General features: G+C 35.7%; 4 protein-coding genes across 5 annotated transcripts in view; 2 read left to right on the top strand and 2 right to left on the bottom strand.

The window, feature by feature from the left end:
- Positions 1-435: 435 nt before the first annotated feature.
- Positions 436-4,364, bottom strand: LOC133846371 (delta-1-pyrroline-5-carboxylate dehydrogenase, mitochondrial). Its single transcript, XM_062281329.1, has 8 exons — positions 4,201-4,364; positions 2,915-3,057; positions 2,369-2,842; positions 2,124-2,295; positions 1,565-1,752; positions 1,261-1,483; positions 830-1,197; positions 436-769 (listed from the first exon to the last, which is right to left on the bottom strand). Exons 2-8 carry the CDS (start codon positions 2,974-2,976, stop codon positions 535-537), a joined length of 1,722 nt encoding a protein of 573 aa, XP_062137313.1. The 5' UTR covers positions 2,977-3,057; positions 4,201-4,364; the 3' UTR covers positions 436-534.
- LOC133846375 (fibroleukin-like) lies at positions 3,294-25,247 on the top strand. 2 transcript variants are annotated; one of them, XM_062281334.1, is made up of 3 exons: positions 3,294-3,654; positions 23,769-24,859; positions 24,927-25,247. In XM_062281334.1, the coding sequence occupies exons 2-3, from the start codon at positions 23,772-23,774 to the stop codon at positions 25,012-25,014; spliced, it is 1,176 nt and encodes a 391-aa protein (XP_062137318.1). In that variant the 5' UTR covers positions 3,294-3,654; positions 23,769-23,771; the 3' UTR covers positions 25,015-25,247. The 2 variants fall into 2 exon arrangements, with proteins under 2 accessions (XP_062137318.1, XP_062137316.1); XM_062281332.1 differs by lacking the exon at positions 3,294-3,654 and adding an exon at positions 23,597-23,705.
- LOC133845803 (prisilkin-39) lies at positions 4,805-5,540 on the bottom strand. Its single transcript, XM_062280374.1, has 2 exons — positions 5,026-5,540; positions 4,805-4,940 (listed from the first exon to the last, which is right to left on the bottom strand). The coding sequence occupies exons 1-2, from the start codon at positions 5,348-5,350 to the stop codon at positions 4,864-4,866; spliced, it is 402 nt and encodes a 133-aa protein (XP_062136358.1). The 5' UTR covers positions 5,351-5,540; the 3' UTR covers positions 4,805-4,863.
- Positions 9,884-26,509, top strand: part of LOC133846368 (poly(rC)-binding protein 3) — a 120,753-nt gene continuing 104,127 nt past the window's right edge. The window contains exon 1 of the mRNA XM_062281321.1: positions 9,884-10,497. The gene's annotated coding sequence lies outside the window, so the exon portion shown is untranslated. The remainder of the gene's footprint in view (positions 10,498-26,509) is intronic.

The following is a 26,509-nucleotide window of genomic DNA, read 5'->3' as shown; positions in this document are numbered from 1 at the left end:
GCAATTTGTTTATCTTTATATTGCAATACATAGTAACTATATGTACGTTTTATAGTTTCAGCAAATGACACAACAACAAAGCAAAACGTAAGCAGATAATTATAAATTATATAATTAAATAATCACAATTTGTTTTACACTCATATTTAATTTAGTAGGTATTTTATAATATATATTTCGATCTACATTATGTTTTTTTTTGTGTATGTGAGATTTTAAATGTAATCAGCATATCAATTTACAACGTGTTTCGTGTCATTTGGTTATTCGAGGCGACAAAAATACAGCAGAGATTCGTTACAATATTTAACTACATCGATATTTGTATGTACGTAACTGTTAACTAGGGAAGGGGGACGTGTGGGGTGGAAGGGGTGCAAGTTTTAAAATTAATTCAACAAAAAACATATACATTTTTCATTATAATATATAATCCTTTTTATAGCTTGAGTAGTTTTCCTTTTGTTTTTGTTTCTTTTTATGCAATGAGATTCCTGTCGTTTTCTTAAAGTTTCACCTCCACGAGTTCACTTCTTACTCCTCCATATAGGGATAGTTGACATCACGCAGGGGCACAAACGTTTCCTTAATTGACTGCGGCGATGTCCAGCGCAGAATGTAGTGGGGACCGCCAGCCTTGTCGTTAGTGCCAGACTTGCGACCACCTCCAAATGGCTGTTGTCCCACCACCGAGCCTGTCGACTTGTCGTTGATATAGAAGTTACCCGCCGACGTCTTGAACTCCTCCAAAGCACACTTGATGAACTCTCTGTAAGATCATAATAATTATAGGGATCGATTTGGAGATATGTTCCTGTCTTATACTTACTCGTCTTGGCCAAAAACGGCGCCGGTCAAGGCAAATTGCGTTGATGTATGCACCAGTTTCATTGTATCAAACAAATCCTTCTCTTTGTATACATAAACCGTCAGCACTGGGCCAAAGATTTCCTCAGTCATAATGCGATCTTTGGGATCCTTGGTTACCACAATCGTGGGATTGATGAAGAAACCTTTGCTGTCCGAATACGTGCCGCCAGCAATGATCTCCAAATTCGAACTGTTTTTGGCATGCTCAATGTATCCAGTAATGCGTTTAAATGCTTTATCATCGATGACAGCCGATGTGAAGCTCTTAGTGTCCTGCACATCGCCAATCTTCAGTTTGCATGCCTCCGCTACCAATCCCTCTTTGATCTGTCGATTTAAGTGCAAAAGTTTAATTCAATTTCTATCATTAAATCAATGACAATTGTTTACCTGTGGCCACAGAGACTCTGGAACATACATACGCGAACAGGCGGAACATTTTTGTCCACTGTATTCGAAGGCGGAACGTATTGTGGATGTGACAACAGATTGCGCATCCGCTGACGAGTGAACAAAGTGGTAATTCTTGCCACCACACTCGCCAATAAGACGCGGAAAGTTATTGTATTTGTCAATATTGTTGCCCACCTGCTTCCACAAGCGACTGAATGTCCTGTGTATCACGAAAGAAAAAGGGAAAACAAAAATTTCAATTATCAAAATCAATAATAGGGGAGAAAGAGTGAAAACGTACGGCACCGAACCGGTGAAATTGATGGCAGCCAGGTGTGGCGAGGCGGTTATTGTATCACCAAAGACGGGGCCATCAGCGGGCACGAAATTAACGACGCCATCGGGCAAGCCAGCTTCGCGCATAATATTGAAAATGCGCCAGTTGGACAGGAGAGCAGTGTCCGAGGGTTTCCACAGCACACCGTTGCCCTGCAAGAGATGATGTCAGACTCGATAAGTAGAGTATATATTTCAGTAAATATCGGTTATATGTTACATTAAGTTGCTGTTGAATTTATATGCAAGTGATTATATATCATTTAAAAAATTGCTAGTTAATGGAATTGCTTACATGCAATATTTATTATCTTTGAGCTGAAGTAAAATAAATCACAGTTTAAGAGCGATTCGAAATAATGCTGTTAAGGCTTATTTACAAACCGTTTTTTGATGTTAGGAAAAAGTTAAAACAAAAAATAACTAAAATGATAATACATATAAACTGCACTGAACTTTTTGCTTACGACTGTACTTTAGCTGTGTCATATAACCGATATATATATATATAAATGTCAACTTACCATCAAGGCTGGCGTGTAAGCCAAGTTGCCACCGATGGCCGTAAAGTTGAATGGGCTGACAGCAGCGATGAAACCATCAATGCCACGATAACGCATTGAATTCTTGGTGACCTTTAGGTTCTCACTGATGGGCTGATACTTGACGCATTCCTTAAGAAAGTAGGCGTGTATGCTGTTGTTGCCAAGACAAACAAATGATTAAGGCTTTGTGCAAAAGGTCAACAAGCAGTATTAAGTGTTTTTACCGTATAAAATCAATGAGCTCGCAAGCGGCATCGATTTCCGCTTGAATGATGGTTTTTGCCTGGCCCAACATGGTGGCTGCATTCAATTCCTGACGATATTTGCCTGCCATCAAATCGGCAGCACGCTCCCAAATCTTTAGGCGCTCATCGAAAGGCACACGATCCCATTTGGGTTGCGTTTCAACTGCCGTTTTGATGGCCTGCTCCAGGAGCTTCTTGTCCGCATAGTAGAACTTGGCCAGTTTGTGTTGATGATCGTGCGGCATCACCTGATGCACCACCTGATCCGTCTTAAACTCCTTGCCACCGATCACAATGGGCACTTCCTCACATTTCGCTGCGGTTGTTTTCAGTGCCTGCTGTAAAGCTTTGCGCTCTTTTGAATCTTTGCGATACGTTAAAATGGGTTCATTGGCAACGGACACGTCTTTCAAATTGGGACTGTGGACAACGCTGCCCAGACTGCGCACACAGCTGAAAGAATGTTAAGAATGATTAACATACATATTACATAATTGGTAAAAAAAAAACATGACGTTAATATACCTTTTAATGGCGCTCTGTTGGACAGCAAGGCCCGCATTCGCATTACGCATGAATCGCAACATCTTGGAGTACTGGGAATGGTAATTTTGATGTGTAGAGGGGCCTGTCTTTCTACTGTTGCTTCACTAGAATTTCGATGAGTGCTGTGAGATAACACAGAGACAACGAAAACATAAAAAATAGCATTTCATTAGTTCCATTTAACGTGATATCAGCAACCTTGACTATTCATTGGGGGGTCTCTGCTACAAATCGCGTGATTTGAATTTGAATATGTTGATAAGACGCCAAACGTGAGCGATAGCAGCGATGACACACCCACAGAAAGCAAATTGCGATAACGAAACACTACTATTACTAATTGCAAACTATTTAATCTAGTGTCTCAGACGTATACGTATTATTTATTGTACTATCTATCTATTTACAATTACGACGTCTCGTGCGAGCAGCAAATGCCAACTGGGCAAGTGTTGTGTAAACGTGCGAAGCTTGAAGCGTACACACACATGCGCACTTATGCAATGTATACGTAGCGGCGAAACTACTTTTTTTTTGACAAGCATCAGCTGTTTTTGCAGTGTCGGCGGCAGCAGCTGTGGAAAATTCCCATTGCCGAAAACGAACAGGAGGAAAGGAGAAAGCTGCGCGTCGTGTTCGCTTGACGAGGGTTGGCTAAAGCGAGACAGAGTGCGCGCCAGAAAGAGAACGTAGCACAAAAGCACCCCAGTGGAATTATAGTAAGTAAGCACTTTTGAAAAATGCTATTGTTTTGTACTAATTCTCATAAGCTTATGTATGTCGAGTATAGTATAACGAACAAACAAACTTACATACATATATCAAATTATGTGTTGTGTACGTGCTTGTCGGTACAGATTCTAAGTGTTTGTTTGTCTGTGTGCAGGTTAATTGATTTTTACCAATAGGCGGGCGGCAATTTAAGCGCATACATTTACAATTTTATAGTAAGTGTGTCATGTGTGTGTACGGCAACAAATGGTCACAAGTTTTTGAGGCCAAGTAAAACATGCGCAAAATGAATCAACGACTCTCGGCTGCAGCCAGATACACACACACACACGGGCACAATTTGAATGCAGCCAGTTTGGCATTTGTTTTGTTGTATGTAGTCCCCCATTACGCAATGTTATGTTTTTGTGCTACCTTTCGCTTTTGTATGGATACTTGTTTAATTATATACTATATATTGTCGTCACTTTTCACTTTAAAGGTTGCTGCATTATTTATTTATTTATTTTTTTTGGCAATAAATAGCTGCTTACTTTGATTTGTTGTGGCGAACGAGAGATACGCGGTCCGTGTATTTGTTTGGCCTTAGCGAGACTACCTTCTATGTATCCATCCGTTAGACTAAAATGTATGAGAGCGAATGTATATATGTGTGTGTGTGTGTGTATGTGTGGATGCTTGTGCCAAATTTTAAATATTCATTACTTGAACAGCTGACTGCTATCGATACCGCTAGACTTAAGCGCTGTGATTCGAAGAGAATAAGCAGATGGTTTGGTGCTTTGCATTAGCAGAAGAACAATTCAACGTTCTCAACGACAGTTTTAGAAATTATGAGAAGAATTATTATTTTTCACTTGTGTCCCTATCCTTGTCAATTTGCCATGACTTAATTTAAATATCGATAAATTGTTTTATACAGCCGGCGATATTTTCAAATTCTGCGATGACCTGAGAATAAAGTATCGATATATGTATGTACGATACTTTGACACTTATCAACACCGATTTTTGTTTTAATATTTTGAATTATGGCGCTTAAAAGTCAGTTACCGTTGAAATCAATTTTAGAAATAAAATAAAATATAAATTTTCATAAACAATTTATTTCATTATTTTATTTATATACATCAGCTATTCTTAAAAACTTAATACTTAAGTAAATAATACACCTAAATATTTATCCAGTTCTGCTCTTAACCATAGTAGCCTCCGCCTCCGCTACTCGCACTTGCTGTAGCGAATCCTCCACTGCTGCTCGCGAAAGCGGTATCTATAAGAAATAACAGGTCCAAAACACTAATTCAAACCATTCGCATAACTTTAATGTATTTTGGAAAGAGCAGCGATATACTCACTAACGCCATTGCCATAGGGATAACCATAGCTGTAACCTGGATAGCCGTAGCTAGGATAGCTACCGTAGCCCCCTCCAGGGTAGCCATAGGCCGGGTATGTATATCCGTAGGCCGGATAACCGTAATACTGTGGATAGCCATATCCGTATCCATAGGCATTGCCATACAAGCCTCCGTATCCAGTTCCAGCGCCCGCTCCCTGGGCTCCAAAGTATGGATAGGTACTGTATTGAGATTCCACCAATTGACACTGTATCAATGTTGCCAAAACAACGGCCCAGCACAGCCAAATGCCACGAATTGTTATTTTATTTGTGAACGGCATATTTTTACTAATATTCCTCGTGTTAAATCTTTCTGAAATTCCACTGAGCACTGAATATCAATCCAGAGTACTAGTCGTTTTTATACATCATACACCAAGCTAGAATTATAATTTTGATATGAAACCATTGTTAATGGCGCCTAATCGTTCACCCATCAAATGTTCAATGTTGTTGTTTTCAGTTTTTCGTATTGTTTGCTCATTGGAGCGTGCTTCACATTGCGTATGAGCAATTTTTACACATGTAAACACTTTCATTACATTGTTATGAGCTCATTAGCATTTCATTGACAACAACAAACAAAAAATGAAAATATTTAGATACACCAGTAAATAGTTTAAATACTACAAATGGTTCTAATGGGAACAATTGTTTATACCCTATAGGCCCGAAATGAGTGTAGGAAAGTTTATGCTAGAAAACAAAATGTGAAATGACATTAATTTTATGAATCATATTATTTATTTGCACTAATGAAGGAAAGTTTATACAATAAAACAAATAAATTAGATGATTTAGAACCATATAAAGCATACTTAAATTAAATGATTCATTTCATAAAATGGGAAAAATCATAACAATTGAAAATTCAATTGTAGAGTTGTCTAGAATACTTATCATATGACTCAGAACAGCTTTGTTTACCTAATAATCATTTAAAATCATGGCTTTAGGGGTTCACCATCGTCTGCCACTGCTTTAATGCCTAAACACAGTCATTAACCTTACAATTTGATGACATGACATTAAAAATATATACATACCTACCTACATGTATATAGATGGGGTGTTTTGATTTTTTTCTGATTTCTAACTCTTTGAGGTCCAATAGTCCGTATGGTCAATGGACAACAACGCCCTTCAAATGAGGTCAGTTGTCGAAGCAATTAAAACTTACCACACACTATATAGACTGCTAGAGATAATTATAAATGATTTTCGGGGTTTTTCAATGCAATTCGAGTTCATTGTGAAGGATTTTTATTTGTTTTGCTTGGGTTCGATTGCCGCACATGTTCGTTGATAACTTCTAACCATAATTGTTATTTTGTTAGTTCTGTGAGTGCGACGGCATATTATTGATAATTAAGAGATTAATAATAATTTAGTTCATGCACCTTTGGGAGATGGTCTACGGTCAATATCAAGGACCTTGGCAAGAAATTATTTAGTCATTACAGCAATTTGTTTTCTCATTATTAATAATTGACTTGTGTTTAACTTGAATTGTAGTTTTTGCTTTACATTTGCATTATTGAATTTAACAAGCTGGAAAAAATCAAGTCAAATAATCATTTGTATTAAATCGAATATATTTTTTGTTACAGTTTTCTCCCTTTTCATATACATAGCTTGGCCAATTTGCTAAATTATTTTCTCTGCTAGATTGTCATCTATTCTACTGTCAATTTGAAATTTTCCTTCATTTCCTTTTGCTTTGACTCTGACGTTATTGAAAAGTACATCGCACGGAATCTTGAGGAATTTTCCTGGAACGTTGACAAATTGCACTTAAAAATACAACTCACAAAACTTTGACAATTTTTGTTGTGCACACACACACCCACACCCACACACATAGCTCACACTGTGCACACATTTGCAAATTTGTGCACAAAATGTGTACAAAATTTCATTCATAAATTTTTAAATCTAGCCCAATGCATTGTGTGCTAGTGTGTGTTATTACACTGGCCAACAATAGCAAAAAAAAAAAAAAACGAGAAAAACGTTATAGCGACAATTTTGTATCGTTCATATAGCACATTGCGATTGTTGTTGTTGTTGTCGTCGTTGTTTTTGTTGTTGGTTAGCATTTCACTCCAATGCCATTTTGTGCCTTAAGCTCTATTCTCCGAGTATGCAGCTGACGTTTGTGTTTTTCTACCTTTTCTCGCTCTCTCCCTCTGCCTCTCTCCCTCTCATTTTGTTTTTGCTGCTTGCCTGTCTGCAATTGCATTCGTTGCTTTTGCTGTTGTTGTTGTTGTTGCTGTTGCTGTTGCATTACACTGCTTCAGGTGTTGTATGAAATTGTTGTTGCCGCTTTGCGATTTGAGTGCATTTCAGTTGAGTCGCCTCTGCTATGCGCATGTCTCAGCTCAACTATGCTTCTCGACTGCAGACACCCTGTTTCCCTTGCTTATATGTAGTTGTATTATAGCTCTATCTTTGTGTAGGCCCTGCGTTTTGTTGCAGTGTATTTTACAGAAGATCTTTCGTATTATTAAATGATGATATAACATTAAGGTCATTAACATAAAGAGTTACACAAAATTTGCAAATATATTTCAGGCAACAAAAAAATTATATAATATACTGTAACGTTTATAATTTGTATAAAATATATTCAAATAAAGAAAAGTCTTCTATTTTAATAACTTTAATTATGCAGTAACTCTGTTTTGTTGTTTACTAAATTAAAAAAAATAAAAACAGGTTCATTGTTTTATTTTTATTATAAAATTTGAAAGACAAATCTCAATTTGAATCATACACAAAAGTTATACAAATAAATCATGGTATCAGTATCTCTAAAATGATCTACATAAAAGATCAGAAAAATATCTGATAAATAAATTTTGTTGAATTACATTTTTCTTTAGTTCTTAGAGTACACAATCATTTAAAAATTAACTTTATTTTGTGCCCTGTTTGAATGTGTGGTATAAATCTTGTTTTCAGCATACTTTCGTTAAATGATTATTAATAATTAAATTAAATCCTAATTATACAACTGCAAGAAAATCCGCATGGTGCATATGATTTCTCAATATACATACATATATGTTTCATCAAAGTAATTAGTAAGATTTGATTAAAATATATAAAAATAAATCAATATACAAGTAATACGAAGTTTATAAAGTTATTATAAAGTTAATTGAAAAAGTACTTGTAGAGTTAGTTATGTATTTATTCACTTCCAAATTTTATTTCAAACTTAGTTCATTTGATATATTGTTTGAAAAGAAGAACATAGAACAGAAGACAGTTTATTATAATCCTCAAGAATGGAAATTAGGGATTCCATTACCCTTTTGTTACATGTTTTTAATTCAAAGAGATTTTGTCCATCCCTAGACATTATTAAGTAAAAATACAATAATCTCTAAAGTGAAATTCTGAATTCCTTTGAAAGTATTTGTGAAGAGGTTTGGACATCAGACGCCTTTGCAATCTACTGAAATCAGGCTTCAACATTGTACAAATATTACAATTAAAATACAGTTATCATGCACAAACATTTTTTGTTGAATTACGTTGTTGAATTTCTGCAGCAGAACGAATGTCTTTTATGTTTTTAAGTTTTGTTGTAGCCAAAGAGTTTTGCAAGTGCGGCCCGTAACTTTTTCATTTGTTTGGGGCCAAAAAAAACAATCAGAGTCAACTGCCAAAAGCTGACACAATTTTCCATCTGTCTGAATGGAAATTTTCAACTTAAATGGTTTTTTTCTCCCACTCCTCTCTCGCCTCTCCCCCGTTGGTTCTTCGACCCTCTGCCGCCTACCTGGTGAAGCACATTATATTTTGCTGCTCACCTTTCAAAAACGTTGCGGGCCCCTTAAAAACACTTTACATATTAAAAAGTTTTTCTACTATATGCGGGAGAGAGGGGGGGCGGATAGAGAGGAGGGTGGCAGCTAGCCGGAACACAAGGAGAGCATCCTTCAGCAACTTCATTACACAGTTTTTTTTTGTTTGTTGGATTGGTAAAAAAAAAAATGCTAATTGTTTGACCAGCTCGACACTCAAGCGTGGGCTTCTCATTTTGGTTTGGATTTTTGCATGTAATTAATTAAAAAATTGTTGCCACAGCAACTTTATTTATTTGTTGTTGTGGCCCTCTGCTGCTGCTGCTGTTGTTGTTGTTGTTTTTTGTTGTTGTTGTCTCCCTTTGGGGCAGCTGTCGAAATTGAAAATAAAGCGGCTAATTAAAACTTGAAATATATGAGAGAATTGACCTAGAACGAGCCAACGAAAGAGTGATCTCTTTATGTTTTTGTAGCGTACAATAAGCCAACAACAAAAAAAAAAACTCACTCACTCAGCGGAAAAACTCACTCAAAATAAGATGCGTGTAGAATGCAACTGTAAATGTTACGCATACGCCGCATGTAACAAACGAGTAAGCCACACGGATACCGCTCTCTCTCTCTCTCTCTCTTTTGCTCTCGCACGCTCAGAGTGGGGAAAAAGTGCATGCGAAAAAAAATCAATTAAAATGCACTCAAGTGCATTTCCAACTGCACATTGTTGTTGTTTATTTTTTTTTTTTAGTTTTTTTTTTTTTTGGCTGTTGTTGCCGATTTCGTCTGAAAATAAGTAAATGGCAAATTTGCTGTCTCTCACCCCACTGTGCCACAGCAGAGATGTGTTGCCCTTACTCAGGCTGCCTCGGTGCGGCATAATTTCAATTCAGTTATTTGTGCAGTTTCGCTCAGTCAAGTTGTGTGTGTCCTGTATGCGCTTCACATCACATCACAATCATCAAAACAACAGCAACAACAACAACAACACCAATTGACAAGAATCGACAACCAAGCCGATAAACCAAAAACTCTTTTTCGCCGCTTAACATCCTGCATATCCAATTGCAGTCGAATAAGTGTCGTGCGCCCAAAACAACAAACAACAAACTGCATTAATTACCTGCCGCCCAACTCTTGCGCCCTCCCTCCCCACGCACAGTGACAAAGTGACATACGACGACGCCGCCAAACCGCAACAAACGTCATAATAAATACGAGCCCGTGACTCTTCTACACGGCAGAGAGACAGATAGCGAGCAGCGAGTGAGTAAACGAGAGAGCGAGAGAGAGAGCAGTGTAAACAGCGTAAGCGTGTGTTTATGTGAGTGTGTGTATGCGTGTGCATTTGTGTGAGTGCATTCTGACTGTACTTTGGCGCCCAAAATCATCAGCGCACGAGCTTGGACTAACTGGCTGACTGACTGACTGGCTGGCTAATAACGAAACCAATCAACAGTCAACAATAACCAAAAACCAATCAGAAAACTAAACCAAAGAATTTATAATTAAACGCAAAACTCGTTGATTCGATTAGCGTCACAATTTGCAGAGGAACAACCAAAAATACCAGAAAACAAATACCAATAAATAAAATAAATAAATGTCAGTTGCGACAGGTGAGTTTTTCTGTCAATATTTATATGTACATTATTTAGCTTATTATATCCAATCAAAAATGGTCCAATTTCATATTGAGCTTATCCACTATATTTAACCCACAATAATAAAAATATTTATTGATTGTGAATCACATCATAAATTCTACACAATTTGCACGTTTTTACAACTTTAAATATAATATGCTAAAAACGATGTCAGTTTATTATAATTATTATAATTAGGACATTCTTATTTACTTATCTAATTAAACTGTTGGAATTTTATGTCGATTGAAGCATAAAATGCAGCGTAATTGGCTAAACTTCTGCTTTCATATACTATACATAGTTCGAAAGCAAGAATAAAAGATACTTAACTTTGTTTCGCTCCAGCTTTAAAAGGAAATTGTTAAGCAAAAATAATGATTCCAAGTTCATTGTAAACACTTTGAAGATTATATTTCAAGTGTTCCTTAAAAGGTTTTTTTATATAGTATTTTAAGTTTGTATAATTAGTAATATAGTAATAAATGGAAAGTAAGTAGTAATAAATGGAAAGCATCTTTCCATAACCCATTAAGTATACGCAGGGTTGATTCAATAAATTTTCAATTATGGTACAAAAATATCGCAAATGATTTATTTGTGATAATAAAAATGCAAATGCAATCAAGCACTTCATTTGATATATTTAAAAATTCAATCAATCACTTAATTTAAATATTTATATTTTACTATATTACTTTCGACACTTGTATTTGGCTATCTGAAAGTTATTTACAGCATAGCTCAAAGTCAATAAGTCGCTCCCCCATTGAACTTGTTTTTCTCATAGCTCTGCTGTGCAATATTCATTTCTGAACATCATTAAATAGTTCTCGTTTGATTGGTTTTTTATGAAAGTCTATCAGCCCGATATCGAATACATTTTTAATTAATGGCATGCATTGTGCAAGAGACTGTGCGGACTAAGGACTGGCCAGGAGCTACTTCTTTCTGCTTTGGCTGCTCCTGTTCAGTGAGCTTCTTTAGATGGCAAACATTTTGACCTGCTCCCATTTTCTTTTCGCCACTCGATGCTTCCGATAGTCTCCAGGCGCTGGAGCAATGTAATTTAAAGCAATTCGGTGAGTAAATCCCATTAAATGTTCAACAACTTTGCTCCGGCTTCGGCTTCGGCTTCGTTGCGTCATAATGCATTGTTCTCCATCAAAGAGGACAATGGGTCCAGACAAGGACACTCACACACATACACACACATAGAGAACACACATAAAGGGAGAGCAAGGATGACTAATTATAACTCCGCTAGACACTAGAAAATATGGAAATGAGGGAATAAAGAACTTGGCGTAACGGCAAGTAAATTAACTAAGCAAAGATTTTGACAGAGAGAAAACACACACACACACACCCACCCACACAAAGCATAGTGAATAGAAAATAAAACAAAAAAGAAAAATGTACTTAATATCAGAGAGAAAAAAGAGAAGACGAACAGCTAGCACAAAGCAACATGCCGCACATTTGCACAGTGAAAATAGCAAAAGTAAAATAAAAATGAAAAATAATGAAACTACAGAAAACAGAACAAAAATATATTTTTTACGTGCACAGTAATGAAAGGCCTCGGGCATAAGTTTTAAATAAATATTTGACTGTGTATGTGTGCATGTAATTTAACAAAAAAAAAAGAAAAAAAAGTGAAAAATAAACAAAAAAAAAAATAAAACGAAAGAAAAAGCAGAACGAAAGCTAGCCAAAGAAACGGACAAGGGTTGTAGGCACTGTGGGTGGGAGCGGGGGGAGGCGGGGCAGCACGTGGACAAACTGCTGCATATGAAAATTATGACGGATGATATATGTACATATAACCGTAAATATCTTATTCGTAGCGAAGTCAAAATACTCTAAAGAAAATGTGGGAAAAATTAGTTGAAATGAAAGAATTTAAACATTGCAACTTTTGTATTTAAGCAGTTAAATTTAACAAAAGGTTATCTTAAAAAGTATTTATATTTAAACATATGAATTATAAGTCTTTAGACTTAATAAAAGAATGAAGCTCTACGTTTTTAATATATAGTAGATAAAGTCTTTTAATATACTGAAGTTTCATATTCAGTATGAAAACAGTCTTTTAATATACTGAATTTTCATTTTCAGTATAAAAACAGTTTCTTAATGTAATACATTTTCATATTCACTTTTGAAATTCTCTTTTAATATACTAAATATTAATTTCTAGTATGAAAATAGTCTTTTAATATACTGAATTGGCACTGAAAACTGTCTCCTAATGTACTGAATTTTCCTTTTCAGTATTAAAACAGTCTCTTAATGTACCACAATTTAATTTTCACTTTTAAAATTCTCTTTTAATACACTAAATATTAATTTTTAATAAGAAAATAGTATTTTAATATACTGAATTTTTCACTGAAAACTGTCTCTTAATATACTAAATTTTCATTTTCAGTATGAAAACAGTCTCTTCATGTACTACACTTTCATTTTCACTTTTTAAATTCTCTTTTAATATACTAAATATTAATTTCTAGTATGAAAATAGTCTTTTAATATACTGAATTTGCACTGTAAGCAAAACCAAACTTCTTTCTTTTGATAAGTCTATATTTTAATGAAGCTATCAAAGGAATTTCTTAAACACACTTCCAGCTTTATGCCATAGGTCTTATACCCGGGCGGTAAGCAAATGCTGCTGATGATGTGGACGCAGAAGAGCAGGCTAGGTAAATATGCACAACAACAAAACTGCCTGACTGACTGCCTCACTGTTGACTGGGTGCACACTCTTTGGGGGGGTGAAAAGGGGGTAGGGGTGTAGGGGTAGGCACTATTAAGGTCTTAACGATGGCGGCGACGCAGTCTGGCTCCGAAAGTAGGTTGAGGTAGCCGCCAAGCGCCAAGCGCCGAGCGTCGAGCGCCAAGCGCCAAGTTGAGCTCTAGTCGAGCCCAAGCCAAGTCAAGCCGAGTCGAGCCAAGTCAAGCCAAGCGCCGCCATGTTTAGAATATGCACACAAAGCGTAAGGCCAACAAAAGCAGCAGCAGCAAGAAGAAGGGTTGGCAGATGATTGGGGTTGGGGGATGGGAATGGGGAAGGGGATGGCGGATAGCTTGTAGGGGCTGCCTTGTTGCTGTAGACAGTGTAACAAAAGATTTGCTTAGCTTTCATGTAAAGCGTAAAATACAAACAATTATGCAGCTGGTTGGTAGGATACAACATCCCCTTTCCACCCCCACCCCCATGCTACCCCATGGCCATCTGATGTTGCATAGCAAGCCTGCATTTCCTATTTAGTAGGCCGTCGAGCCACTTGAGCCCGAGACTTTGCTACTTGAAAATTTTTGGACAATGGCGCCTCCCCGTGTAGGCGGCGTCCTCCCCCTCCCTCCCCTGCCCCCACCGGCACACATCATGTTTTTGTCGCTCCCGCTCTGTGACATTCTGTGACGTGAGCCGAGGCCTACAAAAATATGACAAATTACAAAATAATTGTGCGCACAGTCAAAATGTGTGTGTGTGTGTGTGTTGTCCTCATTGCGTTCCCTCATTCTCCGCTCTGCACATTCCGTATTCACTCATTCTGTTTTACTCGTCTCATCGTCGTCGTCGTCGTCGTCAGTCCACCTTGCAATATTAATGAACTCTTTTACATCGTCTGTCATTTCCATGGCATTCGTCGTGGGTGCGAGAGGGAAGGTGGACAACGCAACCGCAATGTTGCGATGAGCTTGATCTCCAATCCCGTGCCACACTCCAATCCCGATACGTATCCAGTTCACAGTCTGCGCCTAACTATTTGCATTGGCCGTAGACTTTACCAGAAGGCAGACAAACCGTCTGTCAATCAGTCAGTCCGACAGTCAGTCAGTCCTCCATTCAGTCTGTCTGTATGTCTGTCTGTCTGGTTGTCTACCAACGAACAAGTCCAGGCAACCTGCAACATGATGTATTTACTTAAAGCCACGCAAATAGCTGCCACGTTTATGCGGCTATCGATTGTGAATTTCCGAATGCGTTTACTCAGTGTTTTAATGCATTTAAAGCTTAAGCGAAGAGAAATATATTTTTTTATTTAATTTATTTTTGTGTATACGGAAGCAACGTTTTGTTGTATTCGCATCTCTTTAATTTTATTCGTTTATATCAATTTGTTTATTTATTCGACAATGAATTCCAAATGCGAAATGCGCTTATTTATTTTTAAAAGGTATTTCTGCATGCTATTTTAAAAATATTCGAATATTTTCGAAGTCCTGTTGTTAGAGAAGCATAAAATACGTTTTCTTTCAACTTGCTTTCTTTTAGTGTGAAAATGAATTTATTTAAAACAAAACATTGTTCATTATTATCAAAGAAGTGCTTCGATATTTTGTGAGTAAAGCTGTTACTAAAGAATTTCTATGACTTCTGATTCAAATACTGAAATAAGTAGTTTTCACAGACATATTTTTAAATCGTTGTCATTAAAAGAATATATATTATTTATATGCTACAGGATTAATTACAGATTCCTTTCAGCGCTCCAAATATCATATCTCTCTTGATAAGTGTTGTAAAATATAGTTTAGATCCTTGCTATAAAATACTAAGGTCTAATAATGCCATAAAAAGCTGTTGATCTAAATATTGTATCATCGAATTTGTTACATTCTAAAATGGTTCAAATAAAAAGAATTATGTACATTCAGAAATATTCACACATAATCATAAATATTGCATTTAGAATTTGCAACATCCTGAAACGGTGCGACAAAGTAGAATTCTTGATATTCACAAATATGTCAAATTCAGGAAGTACTTAAATCCTGTAAGCTCCTTTACAACGTTTATGCGTGATTCGCTTGCTTCAATAAAACAGCTCTTATCACGACATTCGCTCATGCATGAACTTATGCTAATAAAGCTACTTACCCGCTATCGAGCTGTTCGGGGCATTGACAATCCCTCAACTCTATTACTATTTTCATTTTTGTTTTTCCCTCGTTTTTCGCCATGAACTGTGGCTGTGCCTCTGCACCTGCTATTCCGTATGCTCTTACCTCTGTCCCATGGCATTCGGAACGTTTGGCGGATTGTGGGTGGAAAAGTCAAGAGAAAACTAAAGAGTTGTGGGTGGAGAGAGGGGAGGAAGAGGGGGCTGCCATTACATTCCCAAATGAACGCGTTCGCTGTGTTTAAAGTTAGTTACCCAAATGCATTTTATATGGCCCGTTGGCCGTTACATTTTTGTTTGCATAGCCTCGTGGGTATTCATTAAAGTTGCAGGATATGCATCATGACTTAAAGCTGACGGATTTTTTAGTGCTATGCATGAGGATGAGCAATGTGGCAAGGATGAACACGAAATTTTGTGACGAGAAAGTTGGCGTTGAAACTAAAAAGGAAATTAAAGGAAAATGTGCGTCGCCCTTTGGGTTTGAGTAATGGAAGTTTGTTGGCGGCTTGCTATACAAACACTCGCCTAGAAAGCTAGACCCCCAGTTAACAGACAGAAAGACAGATATACAGATGGATAGAAATGTCAGTTGGACTTGGCTTATTACATGCCACATAGAGTGTTTCATCTGTGTGTGTGTGTGTGTGTGTGTGTGCTAGCCAAAAACTTATTAGACTGTCGGAAATTGAATATTGTTCCTGCAAAATTGTTAAATGCTTTTTCTCGCTCGCTACTACATTCCGGACTGCCGTTGACGTGTCCTTTTATTTCTCTTTTTTTGTTGGAGATATATATGTTCTTTCTTTTCTCTTCATTTTATGTGACAAGTGTGTGGTTTTCACTTTTTGTATGACTTTCTAATACGACATGTAATTAGCAAAAAAGTTATTATATATTCAGAAAGAGAGAGAGAGAGAGAGTTCATTATGCAGTTTATATAAAAGTCTAATGGATGAGTTTTCATATTTTTAAGTGGTCAGAGAGATAACTAGTGGAAATAACTTTTTGGTGACTTAATTAACATGAGAGTCATTGTAAATAATTGTCATCGTTTCACATATTTGATATTTGCGTAATGTTTTAGATTTCCAAATGCTAAAAATAATTAGCATAATAAGTTATCAACTTTTCTTTTATTAAAAGTCAACCAAATTGAACTGTTATTTTGTTCAAAATTAAGTATTTTACTAAGTTTAAGAATTAATTAATTATATTAAAATATTTTCAATATTACATTTATATCTCAATACGAAATTTAATAGCAGCTGTTCAAAATATTTTTAGAAAATTAAGTACCCAAAAATCGCTTTAAAATAAATTTAATTATTTTTAAATATTTTCAATATTGCAAATTGAAAATTAAACATAAATATCTCAGCGCAGATCATTAGTTATCAAGCCACACACATTAGTAGCAATTTTGCTTAAAAGCATACAAAATTTAATGGTTGATTTGCCTTACAAAAAAAAAGGCATTACACATACGACCCGTCGTCGTTGCCACGGCACATAAGCTGGCACACTGTATCGCAGCACATACTGCAGAGGCCACAAGACAATAAACATTTGAGCGCAAGTCATCATTAGTTACATTTTGTAGCGTACGATAAGCTCATTAGCCTAATGTAAGCAACAATGTCAGTTAAGTGGCATTACGCATACGCCGTGTCTGTCACAGAACTTTAACAAAATGCTTTTAAATTGTAAATAATCCATAGAAAGTTGCACTTGTAGCTCACCTGGTTTCAGCTGCTCCTTCGGTTTTATTGAAGCAGCTTCAAAATTGTTGTCTGCGGCATCCCCGAGATGCTGAGTAACATCTTCTGTCTTCTGTCTCCTGTCTCCTGTTTTCGTCTCCATCTCTGCTACTGTCTTTGTCTTTGTCTTTCTCTTTAGCCATCTGTCTATCGCGCTGTCTCTGTTGGTTAATGCCACTTGAGTGCATCGCTTGGCTGGGTTTAAACTCTTTGCTGGCATTTGAACGCAGCTGCAAAACTGAGGGAGTTGCAGTATCTGCAATACCACTTTGCATTCACTCACACTCACACACACACTCATGCATATCTGTGAACTTGGAATTGAAGTTCAATCCTCCTTTTCATCTTGGCTAAAAAGCACAAACGCATGTAAATTGGCCAATTTCGTGCTGTCCCTGGCAGGCCAATGCTGCTTGCACTTCGCCCCCTCAACATAAAAAGTGGAGAGGAAAAAAAATTGCATCGCTTCCTGCACGAAATCCTTTTCTTTTCATTTGTCCTTTCTACTTTTTTCCATTTTTTCTTCTTCTCTTTCGCGTTACTCTTGATTTTTTTTCCTCTTTTTTGCTGCTTTTTGTTTTTACATTTGGCATGCACATCTTTTGATTTGCTTCTTGCGCACTTTGCTGATTTTCTTTTTTTTTATATTTTTTCTCATTTTATTTGTTACTTCTTTGACAGCCGTCGAAGACCTTCCGAAAACTGCAAAGAGATATGCATCTCCCCAAAGAGTTTGCATTCATTTGCTTTTTTTTGTTTTTGTTGAACTGTCGTTGCCATGTCAAACGAGTGGAAAATTAAAATTGTAGCTAATGACATTGCGAAATTTATATTCCTTTGGGGTTGGCAGGCAAACAAAAAGATTTGGCGAACTGTTGGTGAAAAGTGGAAGTAATTGGATTGAAATGTGTGCCAACAAAAACGAAAAAGAACTAATCAATTGCTAATTGTAAGAGCAAATATAAAACCATTTTCTTTTCTCCACGCACATATCTTTTGGCTATGCAATCAAAAAGTAAGGTAAAAGTCAAATATGTTCAATATATCATGTTAAATCCTAGGAATCAAGCGACAAGCACATTGTTTTTCTTTCCAAGAAGAAAACTTTTATCGCTGAGCTTTTTGTTATTCCCTGAGATTTCTTCTATGATATATCTAATGGCCATGTAAAGAGCATGTAAGCTGTGCTTCCATGTTTGAAAACGTTTTTGGCTGCTTTTCCTGCACAGCCCATTCACATTTCACTCCCTCTCTTTCTTTCTCTCTCTCTCTCCTCGCTCTGGTACTTCACGTCACATCAATCACATGCCGACTTTCCTGCATGTGCAGCAAAAAAATAATAAAAAAGTATGCTACATTTTTTGCACTTAAGTAGCTGGCACTGCGACGCAACATTGCTGCTTCTTCGGTTGTTACTGTTCGTGATGTTGCTGCTGCTGTTTTAGTTTTGTTCTGTTGAATTTATTGTTGCTGCTGCAAAACCGCACCAGTTGGCAATATATTGTGGCATGCCACCACCACTGCGATTTGTCAAGGCAACCACAGCAGCAGCAGCAACAACTTTGAAACCCATTTCGACTCGACTTCTGTCGCCTGCTCATTAAAATTTTAAATAAATATTATGCTCAACACAGGGGCGCCAAATAATTAATGTTAAGTAATATCCAAGACGTTGCCTTCGTCAAACTTTGGTTGACCGCAAAAAGCAGTTCGCTGATAATATCCACTCAAGGTGTGTGTGCGTGCTCCGTTGCTTCGGCTCGGAATTCTAATTTGATTAGCGCTAAGCAATCTCCATCAATATATATACACACACACATACACACACACATACACACTCACACCACAGAACAGAGAACACGGCGCACAGAGATTGATGCTTGGCAATCGCTTGCAGGCGGGCTTCATTAAAACTTTCGAGGAAACAGCGATTGGCTGTGGTCGTTGTCGATGTCGATGTCGATGTCGAGGCAGGTAGATAGACAAAGCTTCCTTCAGCTACAGCTTGAGGTGAGCTAACCGCAGCGTTTCATTTAAACTGAGGTTTCTCAACTTCTAGCAGCTTCTTCTAGAGAAATGCTTAGTTATTTATTATGCACGAGTGTCTGCGGAATTACAAAAAAATGAGTGTGAAGCATTTGGTTAAATTGAATAATTTTCAAATGTGTATTAATTCTGAAACTTTTTCATTACATCCATTTACATAAGTCAATTTGTATCTGAAGATTGAAAGTTTAATCAACTTTTGGTAAAAAATGTATTCAACATTTTGATCGTCAACTTTTAATCGGCTATAATATTTCCACAAGGATATTATATTGACAACACTTATTTCCAACAATAACAAATTAATATATTGTTTTCTCAAAAATATAATTGGAAAGGCTTTGTTTATTTTCGTATCGCAAGAAAAATGAACTTCATAAGAATTTTCTATACAGTTACTTAAAAAAAATCTATATTTTTAATAGAATCGCCTTAAAGACTTTTTTTTCATTTCCAAAATCAAATGAGCATATTCTTTGCTGGTATTACCTAAAATTATAATTAGAAAATATATATATTGGTAAATATTGGTAAGATACTATAATATTTTCGCTTTCAAATTGAATGAAAATTCCATAAAACAAATTCAAAATCTTCCCGTCTAATTCTATTTGGTTAATTGAAATTGCAAGAATTTTACATTCAAAATAAATTTACAAAATAAATTTCTTTTTCATTTTAAACATTTTTAAATTATGTGTTTGTAATTTTCTGCTAATATTAAGTAAATATAGTATTTACTGGTTTTTCTTACAAATATATTTCGAAAGCTTTTGTCTAATTTCGTTGAAAAATTCCACATCAAACTGTTCATAATTGAATAATAAATAAATGACATCATAATACTTGTCATACTTGTTTCCAATGCCCAATTAGCCCATTTTAATATGCCACTCACAAAAATTGCCAACTTGTTCGTAATGTTCAACTTAATATCAGATATTTCGCTGGCTGCTCTGGCTGTGCAATTACATTAACAATCTTTTATGCGTTTCTAAATGTTGGTGGTTCATGCAGATTTTGCCAAATCAAAAATAATTACAGCAAATATATATTTTTTGTCGCATATTTTCGCTCAGCATTGTAAGGCGCTGTGGAAAAGCCAACAACAGCAGCAACAACAGCAAAAATAAAATGAAGAATAGAAGAAAAAGTGCAGCTAAAAATAAGCGACATCAGTGGCGAGTGGCGAGTGGCAACGACAATGTTGGCACTGTAAGTGCCTCCTCATCGGCTGGGACCGAGACGAGTGGCTCGGCCAACGGATTCTCAACGCAATGCCAAATGCAGTGGCTGGCTGTCAGCCGATCCCTCGCTTGAGTTGCCAGATTGCGGGTTGCGGGACGTCTGTAGTGCGGTGTTGTGTAGTGTAGTGTTGTGCAGTGTAGCGAAGCAGTAAAACTCGTCGGCATCTCTCGCACTGTAGATGTCACAGGGCTGGCAGCATCTTGGAAACTTTCGCTCTTCAAGTGCTGCCCTCGCGCACTTAGCACAAATATTTATGCAGCTCGATAAGTGGATCTTGATAGTCGCGCTCGTGGTGCGCAATGAATCCCTTCGAGTGACAATAGAAAGAGAAATGTTTAGCATCAAGTAGAATAAAATGCGATTACAAAGGTCTTCATTAGTATTGCAATAGTATTTGAATATGGATACAATATCTAATTGAAGTATTTGTAACTGAAAAAGAGTTTTAAAGGTTCAGTTTTTAAATAAAATAATTAAAAAAAGCAATTTCAATTTAATTCGCTTTTCAGCTTCAACTTATTTCAAGCTAGTCTAAAAGAAAAATTTGTTTTTTGATGTTTTGTTTGTAATGAATATCAAATTTTATTTCGAATAGGTTTAAGACCAATTCATTCATTTATATATTACAAAAAAGATCAATTTATTTGTATCTGTGAAATTTATTTAGTTACAACTTATTTCAATACAATTTAATTAAAGTATTGGTTACAATACTAGCCAAAGGCCAAAGCAGCCAGTGTTATAAATTAATTTGTAATCTATGATTTAATTATAATAATAACATTTGTTAGAAAAAAAGTATGCTCAATGATTGTGCTTAATATTTTTCTAAAGGATATTAAAATATGTTTCGAATAGTTAGTTAATTAATTCATTAATTTTAAAATCCATATTGAATAAATTGGAGATTAGCATATAGATTAATTTGTATCTATGAAATACTCGATATGTTAATCCCTATTTAACTACAAGTATTTGTATCTGAAAGATACTTTTGATGCTCTTGTTCTTTTTTTTTTTGTAATGGATTTTAAAATTGAGTTCAAATAGTTTAAGAAATGTCACTTTGTTTTCTAAATTTCAATGCAGACAGATTAATTTGTATCTATGAAATTCTCGCCATTTGTTTCGGTATTTAGCTACAACTTATTTCAACCCTAGTCCATGGCATCACTTGCCTATAAGTCTGTATATATGTTGTCTATATATTATGTACTAAATCTGTCGTTTTCCTTCAATATGTCAACGGTGTTGGTCGTTGACGCCGTCGACATCGTCGCAGTTTTCGTTTTTCGTCTTTTTCTTTTTGTCTCATTTTTAGTTTATTTTCTTGGGTTTATGCTCTCAGCTTTGCTTCTTGTTTTGTTGTGTGTGTCTGTGTGTGTGTTGTCGTCGTCGCTAAAATTTAATTAATGTGAAAATTTGCACAGACTGCGGCTATTTATAAGTTGTTGTAAGTGCTCGATATAGTCTGCCCCTTGCTCCAAAACTCTCGACATTCCCCTCAATATGTATGCCATGTGCAACGTAATTGAAATTTGTGTGTGCTGTAAGTTGCCCAGAAACACACAAGTCGAAAAAAAGGAACCTCAGCTGAGCTGCATACGGAGCGAAACTTTGTTTGGCTTTGAGTTGAGTTAATTTTCGAACTGACGTTGCATTTTCGATATATTGTTGTAGATGGTGGGGGGAAATGTGTGTGTGTTTGTGTGTATTTTGACGGCATTGTGTTGCCGCTTTACTATGCAAATGTGACATGACGGCGATTTTCTTGTTTGCATATCAAACAAATTGACGAGTTTCAAATGTTCCATTTCAGAGTAGGCGGGTGCAAAGCAACCGAAAAACCGAAAAACCAAAAATAAAAACAAGGAGCGATCGAGTTGAGAGTAGTCGACTGCAAGATACCCAGCTCCTAAGGCATTTTGAATCTGTCCATTATATTAACGCATTTATTTTAATCAATTTTATTATTTGATGCATTTCTACAAATTATAAATTTGTTTACCACTAACAACAGCCAAATTAAATTTACACTCGCAAATTATTCGATGACTGCGAAGCAATAACTGATAAATTATTCACCAGGAAATTGTGATCAGTTATTTTAGAATTTTGGTAGCGGTATCACGAAACAAATAAGAAAGGCATAGTAGAATGTGCTCGACTGTGAGATACTGCCTACTCATTGCAAATAAAAGTAAAACATGCTGTATTATCTCTAAAAGATATCAAATAATTATACAACAAAGATACTTAAAATATACAAAAGGATATACTTGGTATATTGATATAGTATTACATTAAAAATTTACCATAGAGTAAAAAATATAATTTTGATAATTTTAATAAACATAAATAATTACACACATAAATTCTATTTGTTTTTATTGAAAAGTGTGTCCATATTTAACATACAAAAATCGTATTTTTTAGCTGTTTGTAAAAAATTTATTACTCATAGATCATTAAAATGCTATTATTGCTTATCAGTATTATATGAATTCTAACGACAATAATCATTCAAAAATGTTTAGCGTAGAATTTGAAAGTCTGTTCTGTTTTGTGATTGCGAGTCAAGAAATAATAATAATAAGAAAATATATACAGTGAAATCTCTATTGAACGAGCACGCACAACTGTTGTCCCACCAAATAAGTTAAATATTTATTAAAACCAAATCGATCATAGCACAAAAAGTGTCCGCTTAATAAAGGGCTACACTTAACAAAGCTATCTGTTAAAAAAGTTTCACTTTTTTGGCGGGTACTTTGCAAACTCTTTTCATCGAATTTTCGTCAGCTGTATAGTCTGCAGAGTATAAAGTAAAATTTACAGTGAAAATCTTACAAAACGCAATAAGTTTTCACACAATAGCGCGTTCTTTAAGGAAAGTTTTACTGTAGTTTATACGCAGCAGTACACTGGAGCCCCCTAGTCTTTCAAAATACGAGTAATCCGACTTAATGAACTGAAATGTTGTGGCTTATCTTTCCTACTAATATACTTAAGTTATATATACATATATTATATTTATTATATATTTCATTTAATATGAATGCGAGAGTCAAGTCAGCCTCTTCATTCAGTTCTCTTCTTCATTCGATTGACATCAGTTGTGAATCTCAAAATGAGACTAATTTTAATAAATGCAGTTTTCATATCAATACTATATGAAATACTCGTGATCTCTGCAGCTACAGTAGACCCGGTAAAAGTAAACATTTAAAGTGAAAAATATGTATTAAACGTGAATATTCATTATCTGTTCCAGAATATGAAAGTTTCTCTTGAAAAAATACCAAAGGAATTACACCAAAAGAAATCAAACGAAACACTCATAAACAGCTTAAGAAAAAAGTTAGTCAACCAGGAAGCATTGATAAAGCAATTGCGATCTCAGATCGATTTTCAAACCCGGATTATTGTTAATTTATCTGTAAATTCCAAATCAATTGAGAATTATGACAATTGTAAGACCGAATTAGCTACCAAATCTTTCAAGCTAGAAATATTAGAAGTTCGATTGGAGGAACTAAATTCTAGTCTTCTTCAAAAGAATGAAGAAATTGCAAAACTTATTATAAACAATAAAAATACATCAGAATTACAATTAGAAAATTATATTGAAATAGAAAATCATGGTAAATGTCAACGCCGATTAGCAGATGAATCTAAAAATTTGGAAATTTGTGGGGTTCAATTAAAGAAACTCAAGTTTAGTCTGCTGGAAAAAGATCAAATTATTTCGACACTTCAGAATGGCCCAGAATATCGAAAAACAATTCAGAAGAATAATAATAAAGATAAAGATCATTTAAGCCCTCAACTATTAAATAGAACACTGGAAATTTTTAGTCCTTCTAATTGCATTCCGTTTAGAGGCTCTTCTGGGCAGTTTAAAATAGGATTATCTGGCTTAGAAGCTTTCGATGTTTTATGTGATAACCACATCGCCGGGCCTGGATGGCTAGTTATACAACAGCGGATTGGAGGATCCCTGGATTTTAATGTAAATTGGACTACGTATCGCAATGGATTCGGCTCCTTAAATAGTGATTTTTTCCTGGGTTTGGAAAAAATACATCTTCTGACGAGTTTGCGGACTCAAGAACTCTATGTGAATTTGGTTGATAAATATGACAGTAAAAAATTTGTTTGGTACGACGATTTTAAAGTATCTGATGAAGATAATGGTTACGCACTAAGCTTGGGTAAAACTAAATTGAATTCATCTGATGATTTTCTAAAATATCATCGAAACATGAAATTCTCAACATTCGATCGTGACAATGATCTCAATAAAAGACTCAACTGTGCGAAACAATTTAGAAGCGGCTGGTGGTTCAACAATTGTTTTAAGTGGTAAATATTGATTATTTTTTAGGTAAAACACAAATTTCATTGATTTGAATTTTGATTTCTTGTGCAGCGACTTAAATCACAGACAAACCAAATTTCTACAGTGCAATACGACCCCCTATAAAGAAGTTAAGATGCTCATACGCCCCAAGCAGTAGATGATTATGTCAAGATGATTTAAAAAAAATACAAAACATTAAAGGTTTTCAATAAATGATCTGCAAAGTCCGACATGTCTAATCTGGCAACAAATGTGTAATGCATATAAAATCGTGATGTAACTGTTTTATATAATTTGTATTCAGATATTATATATACATATGTCACAAAGTTTTAAGCTGTTTTATATTGTTGAGCGCTGCACAGAACTCAGAACCGTGATTAAATTCAAGAACTAGTTATCGAATTACCAAATGCATATTCAACAAGTCGATTTAATAAATTTAGAGTATATAGCTCTTATGTTGAAAGAAATAAACGAACGGATGGATGAGTAAAAATTTGAAGAGTCGGAAGTAGCTTCTTTAATTTGTTACTTAAATTCTAGTTTCCCGAATAACGTAATATACCCTTTGAACACAGGCTAGAGCAACAAAAAATAACTCAATGTTGATGTTGAGCATATGAAGCCAACAAAAGCACTCGAAAAGTTATATGCATGGAAAGCTGACAACTGAATGCTGAAAACTGAACTCAATGTCAGCTGGTCGGACACTAGACACGCTTTTTGTTATACCCTATAAAGTTGCAAAGAAAAATGTTAGTCTAGACTCTAAAGATAAGACGAAAGTGCCGACAAAAAACTTGAAAATAATTATCTATAAAAACGAGCTGCTGCGAGAAAACTTTTCAATAAACTTGCAAACTTTACTTCCGTGTGAATTTTCCACAGGATATGACGTAGTCGTTAATATACTTCTAGAGTTTGGTTGCTGTTGATTTTCACTATAACGCACAGGTGAAAGATTCAAGCTTGTTCGTTTTCCGCCTTCCGCCTTCCGTTTCCACTTCCACTTCCACTTCCACTTGCACTTCTACTTGGCCGTGGCTGCTGCCCAAGTCTTGAGAGCATCAATGAAAAGTGTAATTGAATTTTGATTTAAAGTCCTTTGATATCAGACACAAGACACCCTACACTTGGGTTGCCACATGGTTATGGGTTAGGCAGCCACTTCAATTTAGTTCAGTTTTGTTCCGCTGCCCGCTTCTCGTTTTATTATTGGTGGTTGTTCTTCTTGTTGTTGCCATCTTGTTGTTGCAATCATTTTGTGCGCTATGCTTTTGAAAATTTATCGGAAAAGTAAATCGATAAACTAACATCCTTGTGCGTTTGTGTGTATGTGAGTATGGGTGGGTGGGTGACTGAGTTTGCCGTCCAGACTTTTTGGCTAAAATGGCAAAGCCGAGTAAGGCCAAAAGCGACCAATAAAAATAGTTGCAAACACAATAGAAAAGTTCCTGCAAATTGATTTGTTGCAGATGTTTTGGGGCTTTTGCAGCTTTTGTCAGGGATTGCCAGACATGTGGTCTCGATGCTCGTATTTGGTCTTTTACTTTAATTACTTAGATTAATTGGAAAATCTTTTTCCATTTCACTCATTCTCTGGCTCTCTCTCTCTCTCTCTCTTTGTGTTTTTTTCTAGAACTGCAAAC

The sequence above is a fragment of the Drosophila sulfurigaster genome, chromosome 3, assembly GCF_023558435.1.
Source record: "Drosophila sulfurigaster albostrigata strain 15112-1811.04 chromosome 3, ASM2355843v2, whole genome shotgun sequence".
NCBI classification, from domain to species: domain Eukaryota; kingdom Metazoa; phylum Arthropoda; class Insecta; order Diptera; family Drosophilidae; genus Drosophila; species Drosophila sulfurigaster.
The sequence above is the reverse complement of the archived record's forward strand: the minus strand, read 5'-3'. Positions and strand labels throughout refer to the sequence as shown.

Bases quoted from the DNA above. Each gene is read 5' to 3' on its own strand.
- LOC133845803 (XM_062280374.1), bottom strand. From the start codon at position 5,350: ATGCCGTTCACAAATAAAATAACAATTCGTGGCATTTGGCTGTGCTGG. The intron at 4,941-5,025 runs GTGAGTATATCG...TATTTCTTATAG, and splicing joins TCCCTATGGCAATGGCGTTA to ATACCGCTTTCGCGAGCAGC.
- LOC133846375 (XM_062281332.1), top strand. From the start codon at position 23,625: ATGAGACTAATTTTAATAAATGCAGTTTTCATATCAATACTATATGAA. The intron at 23,706-23,768 runs GTAAAAGTAAAC...TATCTGTTCCAG, and splicing joins CTGCAGCTACAGTAGACCCG to AATATGAAAGTTTCTCTTGA. The intron at 24,860-24,926 runs GTAAATATTGAT...TTTCTTGTGCAG, and splicing joins TTCAACAATTGTTTTAAGTG to CGACTTAAATCACAGACAAA.
- LOC133846371 (XM_062281329.1), bottom strand. From the start codon at position 2,976: ATGTTGCGATTCATGCGTAATGCGAATGCGGGCCTTGCTGTCCAACAG. The intron at 2,843-2,914 runs GTATATTAACGT...ACATTCTTTCAG, and splicing joins CAACAGAGCGCCATTAAAAG to CTGTGTGCGCAGTCTGGGCA. The intron at 1,484-1,564 runs GTACGTTTTCAC...CGTGATACACAG, and splicing joins AATTTCACCGGTTCGGTGCC to GACATTCAGTCGCTTGTGGA.